Raw genomic sequence first — 12,220 nt, 5'->3', positions numbered from 1 at the left:
TGGGAGAGCTAGAAATAAGTTTTTACTCAATGTGCAACCATCTTGGAAGTCCTGTGGCACTTTACTTGAGTCTCCACTTAGTTTGCCCTAACCCAACTTGATATCCTGGTTAATTGAATGTAAATAATTAATAAGTAACAGTTTCTGTAGTTTTGTTGACCCCATAGACCTCCACTTGCAGTGTCCCAAAGATTTCACTGCTGAAACTAATCTTAGTTTATATAAAGTCCTTCCATGGAAGTAGTAGATGTTCTTCGTTTTCCATTGCTGCAGTCCTTACTATTGGGTATAGTCCGCATCCAGTCGGCCCGAATACCAGAGTATAAGGCTGACGTCGGTCAGCATATCCTCAGTCTTTGCGTTGTCCGATGCAGAAGCAGTTTGTGCAGGTTGGCGTTCTGAAATATTTCGTTTCAGACCGAATCAGAGTTGGCGAACATTTTTGTTTTTCTTGCCTCAGTATTTAACCGGATGTCAGAAAAAGTGAATAACTGTATTTCTTGTGGGAAACAGATACCTCATAGGGATTACGATACATTGTGTATTCCGTGTTTAGGCTTGTGCTAGGTTTAACAAACGCACTATTAAGAGGAGGTTAGACTGTGCCAGATTAGTGTTTGGGAAGCGTTGCAATTATAAAATGCCGTCGGATGCTCGGACAAAACAGCGAAGCCTAGGGTTGATGAACCGGCAGTCCCGACGCCGGTTCTTTAGGAGGCTCAGTGGAGCCAGGGTTTTGCCAGGAGTTTCTATGGAGTCTCAGGCAGAAACTTTACTGTTACAGGATGTACCTCTCAGGAGGCAGGCCAGGCTGAGGGGCTTCTCAGGTAACTATTCTTCCCTCTCTTCCCAATGTAGTTAGAGCCTCTCCTTCTGTTGCCAAAACTTCTTTTAGAGGAAGGCCAAGTTCAGTTTCAGTAGGGGCTTCTCCTAGCCTTCGGGTTCTGTACCTAAGAAACATATGCTTAAAATGGCAGAAGATTTGATTACTATGATTAGAGGTTCTATGGGCCCTCCTGATAAGAGGCCTAGGGTGGAACCAGAGTTTGACAGTTTTGAACAGGGTTCAGGGGCTTCTGAGTCTTCTGCGGAAGATTTGCAGGAGTATCCTCATTATTCTGATTCTGATGTGGATGATGCCACTCCTTGGCTTCTCCTCCTGAGGATTTTTCATTTTCAGAGACTCTGCATTCCATGAGGGAGCACTTTAAATGGGAAAGCCAGGATTACTCTGATTCCAGGAAGAGGCTTAGGAATTCTTGTTTTACCCCAGCATAGGCCCTTAGCTATACCTCCTGTGTTGACTGTGGTGGAAGATGTTTTGCAGAGGCTTCCCTGAACCCTGATTCCTTGCCTCCTGCTCCTGTTAAACCTGATAGGTACTGCTCATAAGTATTTGTTTAAGAGTCGGACCCAGAAACTGTTTCTCAGGGGCCTAAAGGTGTTAAAGCCTCTGTGGTTAAAAATCCTGTTCCCACTGACAAAGAGGCAATAGATAGGTGGGGTAAGAAAGTGTATACTTCTTCCACTCTAGCCATGAGAGCATTGAATTGTCAGTTTCACATGCTGAAATATCAAAATTATCTCCTTTCACAATTAAAATCTAAGGTGGATGCTTTGGCGGAAGGTATTGATTGTAAAGAATTGCTGGATTTAGTTTATGTGTCTGAACAAGTGGGCAAGCATTCTTTGCAATGTGGTTTTGATGCTGTGCAGGCCTCCTCGAGGGTGGCTGCCACTAGTTCTGTTCTAGGCATGCCTGGTTGAGGGATCAAAATTTGGCTGAGCATGTTAAGACAAGGATTTTGGATGCTCCTTTACAGTCTGATGTGTTGTTTGGTTCACCTGTGGAAGCAGTTTTAAAGAAAATGGAGGACAAAGCTAAGTCTATGCAAACTGTTAAAGATTTTTTGCAGGTACAGCAGTTTAGTAGAAATTGGCCTGCTAAGGGGTGGACATATCCTGCTTATGATTCCCAGTCTAGGGGTAGGTCTAGGCGTGGTAGGGGTTCTTTTAGGCCTAGAACAGGAGTTCACCTGCTCAGACTTCTGGTGAGGGCAGGGGTCAGTCCTTAAACAGACCCAATGACCTGCCTTTTCAGCTGCCAGTAGATTCTCGTCTGGCAGCTCCGACTGTCTCTTTTCAAAGAAAATTGGGATTTAATTACTCAAGACAGATGGGTGTTGGACATCATTCACCATTTTATTTCCATACAATGCCCCTTTCACAGGCTTGCTCCTCCACAAAGAAAAGAGGCTCACAAGCAAGTTTCTCAGTTACTCCAAATGGGGCCATTCAGCCAGTCCCTGTATCAGAAAGGGGCCTAGGATTTTATTCTCGCATGTTCCTAGTACCACAGAAGGGAGACCAATTTTGGATTTATCTCTCCTCAACACTTATCTGGACATTCCCAAGTTCAAGATGTTGACGTTACAACAGCTTTTACCCCTGCTGGGCAAAGATCACTGGATGGTAACTTTAGATCTCAAGGAAGCTTACCTTCATGTGCCTATCAGGCTAAGTTACAGGAAGTATCGAGCTGGAGATTCTCATTATCAGTTCTCTGCATTGCCCTTTGGCTTATCTGAGTATTCACAAAGGTTCTGGCTCCAGTGATAGCTTACTTCAGGCTACAAGGACTTCAAATCTATCCTTATTTAGACAACTGCCTGATTCTGGCTCAAGAAACGGAAGACCTTCTACAGCATCTGGAATATGTTATAGCAGTGCTAAGATGCCTAGGGTATTCTGTGAACGAAATAAAGTCCAGTCTAGTACCCTCTCAAGACATGTGCTTTCTGGGTGTGAGACTGCATACAGCAGCCCAGATGGCCTTTTTAACCCCGGACAAACAAAGGAGTCTATCACTTTACTTCCATCAACTATCTCATCAGTCCGTGCTGACTGCAAAGACAGTCCTTCAAGCATTAGGGTTCATGGCATCTTGTATTCTGGTGCTTCCCAATGCCAAACTGCATATGAGGAAGTTACAATGGTATCTCAAAAATGTCTGGACACAGCACTGCCAGGATTTAGACACTGTCATTCAAATAATACCTTGCCTTCAAAGAGAATTTTTGTGGTGGGCTCAGGAATGTCACCTAAACAAGGGACTCTGTGACCCAGCCAGACAGATTTTACCGACAGATGCCTCGGACATTGCTTGGGAGCTCATCTAAATGGAAAGTGGATACAAGACAAGTGGCCTGCCAGACTACAGCATCTACATATCAACATGAAGGAGATGTTAGCAGTCCAGTTCGCATTTCTGGCTTTCAAGGAGTTACTTCTTCCAGGGCAGGTGTTGATTCTAACAGACAACACAACTGTCATGTGGTACTTCAACAAACAAGGGGGAACACATTCTTATCCTCTATGCAGGCAAGCAATGATTTTATGGGAGGCACCTAACTCTTCAGGCAAGGTTTCTGCCAGGAGCACAGCACTCCTTAGCAGATGTGTTAAGCAGACAAATCATGGATCCCCACAAGTGGAAACTGGATCTTCATGTATTTCAGAAATTGACAGTGTCAGGGGGAACTCCAGACATAGATCTGTTCGCTTCTCCACTAAACCACCAGCTGCCACAGTTTTGCACAAAGGGGTTTCCTCACACAGCTTGGAAAGTGGATGCTCTGTCTTTCAGTTCGCCGAACCTTCATGTGTATGCCTTTCCACCTCTGCCTCTTCTTCCAAAGGTACTGTTAAAGGTCAGACAGGACAGGCCAAGGATGATTTTGATAGCTCCAGATTGGCCTCGGCAACACTGGTACCCTCTACTACGGAGTCTGGTAAAGAAGCCTCCATGGCCTTTACCTTTGATTCCACATCTGTTATCCCAGCAGGACGGTTATCTGCTCCATGTCAAGCTTCACTCTCTTCATCTGACAGCCTGGCATATTCTGTGTTGAAACACAGCAGGTCTCAACTTCCTCAACAAGTTTTAAATGTGATTATGGAAGCTAGAAGACCTAGTACAAGGAAAGTGTAGGCAGCTAAATGGAAGAGATTTTTATTTTGGAGTAAAGCAAAGAATTTGGAGATTTCTGAGCCTAATTTGAGTATGGCTCTTCAATATCTTACTGAGTTACTGGACAAGGGTCTGTCCTTCTCTTCCATTAAGATTCATGCTGCAGCAATCTCAGCTCACTATGATTGTGACCCACCATTGTTTTCGCATCCTTTGTTCAAGCAGTTTCTTAGAGGGGCAAAAATATAAGACCCAGAGCTCCTACTCCTGCTTGGGATCTCAATTTTGTGTTGGAAAAACTTACTCTACAACCTTTTGAGCCTGCGGCTACTGCTGAATTGAAATATTTGTCATGGAAGACTGCTTTTTTGTTGGCTATTACTTCTGCAATGTCTGAGTTGCAGGCCCTTATGGCAGTCGAGCCCTTTTGATTTTCCATAAGGATAGGGTATCATTACGTACTAATCCTTCCTTTATGCCTAAAGTGGTTTCTAGTGTGGCTTTAAACCAAACTATTCATTTGCCTACTTTTTATGCAGACCCCCAAAATAAAGGGGAAAAGATTTTGCATACTTTAGATGTACACAGGCAATTGCGTTATTACTTAAGCAGGACTAAGGATTTTAGGCAGTCTCAACAGTTGTTTGTTTCTTTTGCTTTGAGTTCAGGGCAAGCCTGTGTCAAAACAAACTATTTCTAGGTGGATTGGCTTTTGCATTGCATTTTGTTATTCCCATCATGGCAAGGAGGTTCCTGCTGGGATCAGGCCTCATTCCACTAGGGCTACTGCCACTTCAACAGCATTTCTACGGGGGGTGGCAACTAAGGATATTTTGGAAGCAGCTACTTGGAGTTCAGTGCATACTTTCTCTAAGCATTATCACCTTCCTATCTACTCTAAGTCTAGGGCTGGTTTTGCCACAGCTGTTTTGCAAGGCATGTTGTCAGCTCCTGCTTCTTTATGATTTGCCAGCCTCCCTTACCTCTGCTTTGGGATTCTACCCAATAGTAAGGACTGCAGCAATGGAAAGCGAAGAACATAGTACAGTTTTGTACCTACCATAAATGTAGATGTTCGAGGATTCCATTGCTGCAGTCTCCCTCCTTCCCTCTGTGTTTAGGGGTGGTTGTGTAGGTGAGTTTACCTGCTTATATTTTTGTATATATTGTTTATGTTTTGGTGCAGGTATTTTGGGCCTTGTCTTTTTAGGGTCTTCTGACATCTGGGGCAAGAAAAGACTGAGGATATGACGCCGGTCATGCGCATTAGTACCCAGTCTAATGCGCCCTGACCTATACTCTGGTATTCGGGCCGACTGGATGCGGACTATACCCAATAGTAAGGACTGCAGCAATGGAATCCTCGAACATCTACATTTATGGTAGGTACAAAACTGTACTTTTCTGCCATTTGTGACATTCACTAGCTAAAGTAAGATCCCTAATGTACCAGACTTTACATATGAGCCACACAGAAAAAAGACAAATGATTTCTCTTCATGGACTTCCTATTCATTCTTGCCTGGGGAAACCTTAGTCCCTGCAGCAGTGGTGGCAGAGCTCAGTAACCACCCAAACATGCACCTCATGACTCTAGCCACACCCCCCCCCCAACAGCTGTACATTTTGGTATTATCAGCTTAGGGTTTTTCAGTTCTTTTCTACCCATTTTCTTGTAAAATGCTTGTATTTTTTTCTTAGTCCTGTTTTGCATGCATTACTTTCATTTGATTAATATGGATGTTTCATAGTTCTGATTTTCTGTTCATAGCAACTTAGGCCATTTTGTTTCAGTGAGTGCTGTCCAAGGTACCAAAAGTCAGTTGAATAAACACAAATGCAGCAAAACTCAACATTGAAATGCAACTGTTTTTAATGTATGGATATACAGCATAATTGGCAGGTTGTTAAATATTATTTTACTTTTAAATATGCAACTTATTACTATTTTGACAGAACTGCTTTAAGTGCACAACTCCTTTTAAAGAAAATGACACCAAACATCACTGCCGAGCCTGCGGTGAAGGCTTTTGTGACGGCTGCTCTTCCAAATGTCGGCCTGTCCCTGAACGAGGTTGGGGGCTTACTCCTGTTAGAGTTTGTGACAGCTGCTTCAAGAACCGAGGAATGCGTCCAGGTATTTCAGTCTAAGATGCATGTGATGTGAGCAGAGCACTGTTCAGGTTTCAGCATCAGAAAATGACCTACTATAGATCTGTTTTGTCTGTTTCTTGGTTTAAGTAAATTTATGATCCTTCTCTTCTTTTTTGATCTTTTTTATGTTGTTTTTAGTATGGTAATGGCTTTACAATTAAAAGTGGTAGGTGAAGAAATTAAGATTGATTTAAACTGGAATTCTCAAGAAACAGAACTGATCATCCATCATGAGCTTGGCAACTATTTTATAGTAGTAGTACATGGTGCACCGCCATTACACTCTAAAATCAGGTGAAAGCTTTGTTGGGCACCTTTCTGATGTAAGAAGGGTGCTTAAAATTTTAAATATATATATATATAATATATAGTATATATTGTTGTAGTGTCTTTCGGCTTTTCCCGGTTAGGGGTCGCCACAGCGGAACTCCGGTCCGCTAATGATTGGCAGTAGATTTTTACGTGCCGAGTTGCCGGCCCTGACTCACAACCTTCAACGAAGGTATGCCCATTCACGCATGTCTCCACACAGAAGACGCTGTAGCTGAGAATCGAACAGGACATCTTACTGTGAGGCGACAATGCTACCGCAGCACCACCACCGTAGTATAGTATATATATAAATGTAAAATACAGGCTTGTGTTCTTAAATGAAAGAAAACACTGTAAAATGTAAACTTCAAGATTGTTGCAACATTACCATCTGCTGTAAGGAAAACTAAGCCAAGCATTTCAAATGTTCTTTGAAGTTACAGTTATCTAAATAGTGGTGCCGAAGTGGCTGGCTGAACACATTCTTTCTATTGTCTTAACTTAAGGAATAATTGCTAGAGTGTATATGTGAAATGTCTTTTATTGTTGTAGTTTCCTGAGCAGATGTTAGATTGCTAAATACTGCAGTTTGTTGGCCTGGGAACTCCAGACTAAGTGTCAAAATGATGTAATGTGTATATTGGGAAAACCTAAGAGTCAAAATGATGTAATTTGGAAGGGCCTAGCAAAGTTGTTTGTTAGTGAGTTTAAAAGCTATTGTTCAGTGAGAGACTGTGAGCATTTTGATCTGGATATCCCACTTATCAGCACTCTGCCTGTTGTGTTATGTAAGTAGTGTATTAGATGTATGTTTTCTTGTAGTAATAGCTAGGAACTTAGAAGAAAGTTAGACAAGTGTTTTCTGTTATATCAGAATTTTCCCACTGTATTGTTTTAAGTTTCTGTGTGATCTCTGAACTCTTAGCTATCACTGGGGTGTAGTAGTATTGTCTTGTGTTTTAATTATTTATTATTAAATATTTTTAAAAAATCTTTACATCTGGCTGGTTTGTGTAGATATAAGTAAGCTCTAGAGTACATTGCATATTTATAGAGTTTATTGTGATAAGCCACTCTAATAAGCCCTAGACTAAATAGTCACATTACCAATTGGGTAATAATATTGCACAGGAATAATTGGACACCCTTTTAAGGGCCTTTGGGTAGCTGATAAGTATTAGCTGGTGGTGGCAGAAATTACTACCGTATAGTCTGGGTAAAGGGGCACAGCTGGAGAATCTGTGTCAGCCTGTCCCAGGAGTGTCTGTGAAGTTGTATAAATACTCATCTCAAAGTGTGTGTAGTGTGTCAGCTACATGGGCAGGGCCACGAAGCACTGGTGGGACAGAGAGGGTACTGGAGGTTAGCTTGCCAGCTAGGTTGAGATCTGGACCCTATAGCTGTGCCAGTGGAGAGTCTTATTGGGGACATGGAGAGCAAGGGAGCAACCAGCCCCAGACTGACTGTGATCTCTGTGTGCACGTAAGGGAAATTGTACTTTACTGTGTGTATTTGTTATCCTTGCCTCTTATATGAGAGACCCTCCCTGGTGTTAGTGGTCAGGATTGAGGCTCCTTGATTGCTGGGCCAGGGCACGGTCATCACATTTCTGGTGGCAGTGATTGGGATAAGATATCCTAACATTTCTGGTGACAGTGGTTGGGATAATATATCCTCACATTTGTGGTTCACAGTGGTTGGGATAAGATATCCTCACATTTGTGGTACACAGTGGTGTGGGTAGAGTGAAATCCTGTAGCTTATGTACAGTGATCACTGAAGGTGTTTTGTACTTCAAATCAGTCACGCAGTGTATACTCAGAGTTCAGATCACAATTGTTTTATTTCTTTTGTTAGCTTAGTTAGTCAGGGTGAGCAGGCAGCTCACCAGCTACAGTTTCATTACTCGTTATAGTATTAATGCAGAAGATTTAAGGAAAATTATTTACAAGAATTGGGAAATTTTGGAGAATGATCCAAATGTAAGGAAAAGACTTACAGAACTCCCTAAATTAATTTTTAAAAGAGGTAAAAACATGAAAATGATCTTGGAACATCAAGTTAATAAAACGATAAAGAACCCAGAGATGACAAAGTGCTTGATGTGCAATTTTTGTAAACACATTGACACGGGACGGACATTCAGTATCCACAACGTTAAATATACCATTAGAAGGAAGTTCAATTGCCAATCTAAAATGATAGTATACATGGCTAAATGCCAACAGTGTCAGGCTTTCTGTATAGGTAAAACTATACAAACACTTAAAGAAAGAATGTATGAACACCTATATAGTATAAAATACAGTAAACTAGACAATGCATTGGTAAGACACACGACAGAACATGTAGGACACAATTTTAAGTTTCGAGTTATTGATCAAATCATAACAGACGAAAGAGGTGGGCCAGATAGTCTCCTTTTAGAAAGATTAGAACTTATGTGGCAACTTATGACGCATGCATGTGCCTATCCAGGCATTAACGAAATGTCCTCGATTCTTTGTATTTTAAGGTTAAAGAATTTGGATAGAAGTCATTGATTTAATTTACTGTAAACTATTTACAATTTCTTGATTTTTCAATTTCAGTATAATTGATTTAAGTATGGTATTGAACAATCTTTGCGCAATACATACACACATAAATACAATTTCATGATGAGTAAGTTCCTTATACACACACACATATGTAATTTTAGGAGCTTAGGTTAAGTATAATGTAAATAATAACAACATTTTTAGGTTTTATTTTAATTAATATTTTACATTTGTAGAATTAGAACAGACGGGTCAATACAAGCTGACATAGACCCGTCATTATTGGGGTTCAGTAATTTATAACGTAGGTAATTCTGTATTGCACTCGCTACACTACGAATGCATTTTACTGTCAAACCTTGCTCTGACTACAAAAGACAGTGACATGAGGTGAACCGGATAACGAAGGTCACCGATACATGTAATGTATGTATTTTAAACTTAATAAACCTTTTTATTAAGGTTTTTATGTACATAATGGTCATAACATCAAGTTGATGTTAGGTTTAGACAGACAGTAATATGTACTGTTAGGATAACACACTTTAACTAAACACCTACAAGAAGGTGTCTTAGTTTAGTTTATATATGTATCAACGCAGTTTATGCAGAGCGCACTTACGATACAGAGGTAACACTTTGTTGCAAGGATTGAGATTGTGATACAAAGTATCTACACAATGACCGGGTGACCATGAAACACTCATGGTTTGAGGTGACAAACGCATATATAGCAAAGATCTTAGCTGTAAATTTTGTCATCATTTTTCTGTAAGTATTTGAATGTTCACAAGGAATTCAACATTACTGAATTTTAGAGGTAACACTTTGTTGCAAGGATTGAGATTGTGATACATAGTATCTCCACAATGACCGGGTGACCATAAAACACTCATGGTTTGAGGTGACAAACGCATATATAGCAAAGATCTTAGCTGTAAATTTTGTCATCATTTTTCTGTAAGTATTTGAATGTTCACAAGGAATTCAACATTACAGAATTTTAGAATTTTTAGAACCTTACAAGGTAATTTTATTTTAGGGCGTCTTGTATAGCTTTTAATACGTGACGTCATGAAATGTTATAAATAGACGGAAGGGGCGGAGTTTGAAGTGTTTGAAAAAGTTTTCGAATTTATGAAAACGAAAAGCGTTTACTTTTTGCTGTTTTAATTAACCAAAGTGTGTTACAGTTGGTATCGCTTAATAAATATTTTTATTGTTGAAACAACAAGCTGCTGTGCATTTTGGATATTACAGTCAGTGAAGGAAGCTAGGATCAGCAGCACTACTCGGTCTGTTTTCTCACGGCTAATTCAGGGTTGAGCAGGCAGCATGTCAGCACAGGAGTATGGAAAGCTGACAAGGAACCAGCTGGTGGAGATGTGCCAGGCTAGGGGACTGGTGCATGGAAACCTGAATAAGGCAGACCTGATTGCAGCCTTGGTTACAGCTGCATCAGAAAACAGCATCCAGGAGGACAATCAGACTGGCAGTGGAGATACAATATCCTTGGAGAATGGACAGCTCAACCTTTCTGCAGTGAACTTAAAAATCTAGCTGGAGCTAAAGAGACTTGAGTTGGAGGCCAGGCGTTTGGAGATAGAAGCCGAAGAAAAGGAGCATCAGAGGAAGCATGAGGGGGAAATGCTGACTCTTCATCAGAGTCATGGAGGTAATGGGGGGGGGAGTAACTGGACCCCAGAAGCATAACAGGTCAGTAAATTTCTTCGGCAATTTAAAGAGGGGGATAATTTTGATAGTTTCATTCACATGTTTGAAAGGGTATGCAAGGGTACGGTTCCTGACCCCCTTACTCCATGGGAAAGCTGTAACCTGTATATCACAAATGCCTGACTTGGTCTGTTTTGATTATACTGCTGTAAAAAAATGTCTGTTAGAATGTTTTAAGCTATCACCTGAAATGTATAGGAAAAAGTGTCGTGAGCATAGTCACAAGGCAGATGAAAATGTATGTGAATATGTTGCTGAACTGAGCACTTATTTTCATAGCTGGGTAAGTGGATGTCAGGTCACCACTTTTGAAGGGCTGGCAGACCTTTTGGTGAGGGAACAAGCCCTTAGCACTTTGCCTGAGGTCATGAGGATCTGGTTAGCTGACCGACGATGTGCTACTTCAGATGAGTTGGGGAAGAAGGGAGACCTATACCTGGCCAGCAGGACAGCCCTGCACAGGAAGGGGACCCCCAGTACTGCTCATGGGTCTAAAGGAACCCATGGTTGGCAGCACAGACTGTCCCAACAGAATCTGCCAGTAATAGGGGAAGCCACTACTCCAGGTACACGTCCAGGAGCTTGGGATAAATGTTTTGAATGCAACCAGTGGGACCATGTGGCATACAGATGTCCACAGAAGCAAGGTGGGGACACAAAGGTGAGGGAGCCAGTATGTGGGAAAGACAAAATGCCAAAAGTGGGTTGTGTTGAGACAACAGGGGTATGGAACTACCATCTTGCAGATGTCTTGAGAGGGAAGGATTTGGATGAGGCAGTCCCATGTACTTATGCAGTTACATGCAGTGAGGCTAAGAGACATGCATGTGGGTCTGGTAGCCTTGGGGGGGAGACCCAGACAGGTTGCATACTTGCAGCTAGGACTGGCGAGGTGGTTACTTCAGGGAGTGAGCTACGCTGTAGCAGTGAGACTGAAGGTGAATCACAGCTGCTTTTGGGCACTGATGTTCCCTTGGACAGGGTAACTGCAAAGGTAGAGGTGAGTAGTAGTACTCAGGCTGACAGTGAGGCACCACTGTCAGAGGATGCCAGACATCCTGTGGAAGGGGAGCTGGGAAGGGTTACAAGGAGAGAGTTGAGACAGGCTCAGCTCTCAGACCCAACATTGCAAGACCTGAGGCAGGTAGCTAGGGAGGCACCTGATTCTCAAGGGAAGGGGGAATCTGTATACTGGGACAAAGGGTTACTATACAGAGAGTGGACCCCTGAGGGAGGGCTAGAAGGTGAAGAGAGTACAGCAGTTGGTAGTGCCTAGAGCCTACCATCTGGCGCTTCTAGCCATAACCCATGATATTCCCATTGCAGGTCATATGGGCATAAAACGTACAAAGAGGCATATTATGCAGAACTTCTATTGGCCTGGAATTTCCAGAAATGTAACTGGGTACTGCAGGACCTGTGAGCAGTGCCAAAAGGTAGGTAAGGCAGGAGACAAGGTGAGAGCTCCTTTGATGCCTTTGCCTGTGATTGAGGAGCCATTGGATATTGT

At 42.0% G+C, this 12,220-nt stretch overlaps 1 protein-coding gene across 1 annotated transcript in view; it reads left to right on the top strand.

Moving 5' to 3' along the window:
- The window catches only part of ZFYVE1 (zinc finger FYVE-type containing 1), a 568,277-nt gene that overhangs the window by 490,472 nt on the left and 65,585 nt on the right, over positions 1-12,220 (top strand). Inside the window, exon 9 of the mRNA XM_044074669.1 lies at positions 5,927-6,107. Within this exon, the coding sequence (XP_043930604.1) occupies positions 5,927-6,107 (181 nt within the window). The remainder of the gene's footprint in view (positions 1-5,926; positions 6,108-12,220) is intronic.

This window comes from Protopterus annectens, chromosome 6.part0 (genome assembly GCF_019279795.1).
Source record: "Protopterus annectens isolate FY-2018-M chromosome 6.part0, PAN1.0, whole genome shotgun sequence".
In the NCBI taxonomy this organism is placed as follows: domain Eukaryota; kingdom Metazoa; phylum Chordata; order Ceratodontiformes; family Protopteridae; genus Protopterus; species Protopterus annectens.
Note: the sequence above shows the minus strand (reverse complement) of the source record. Positions and strands in the feature narration are given on the sequence as shown.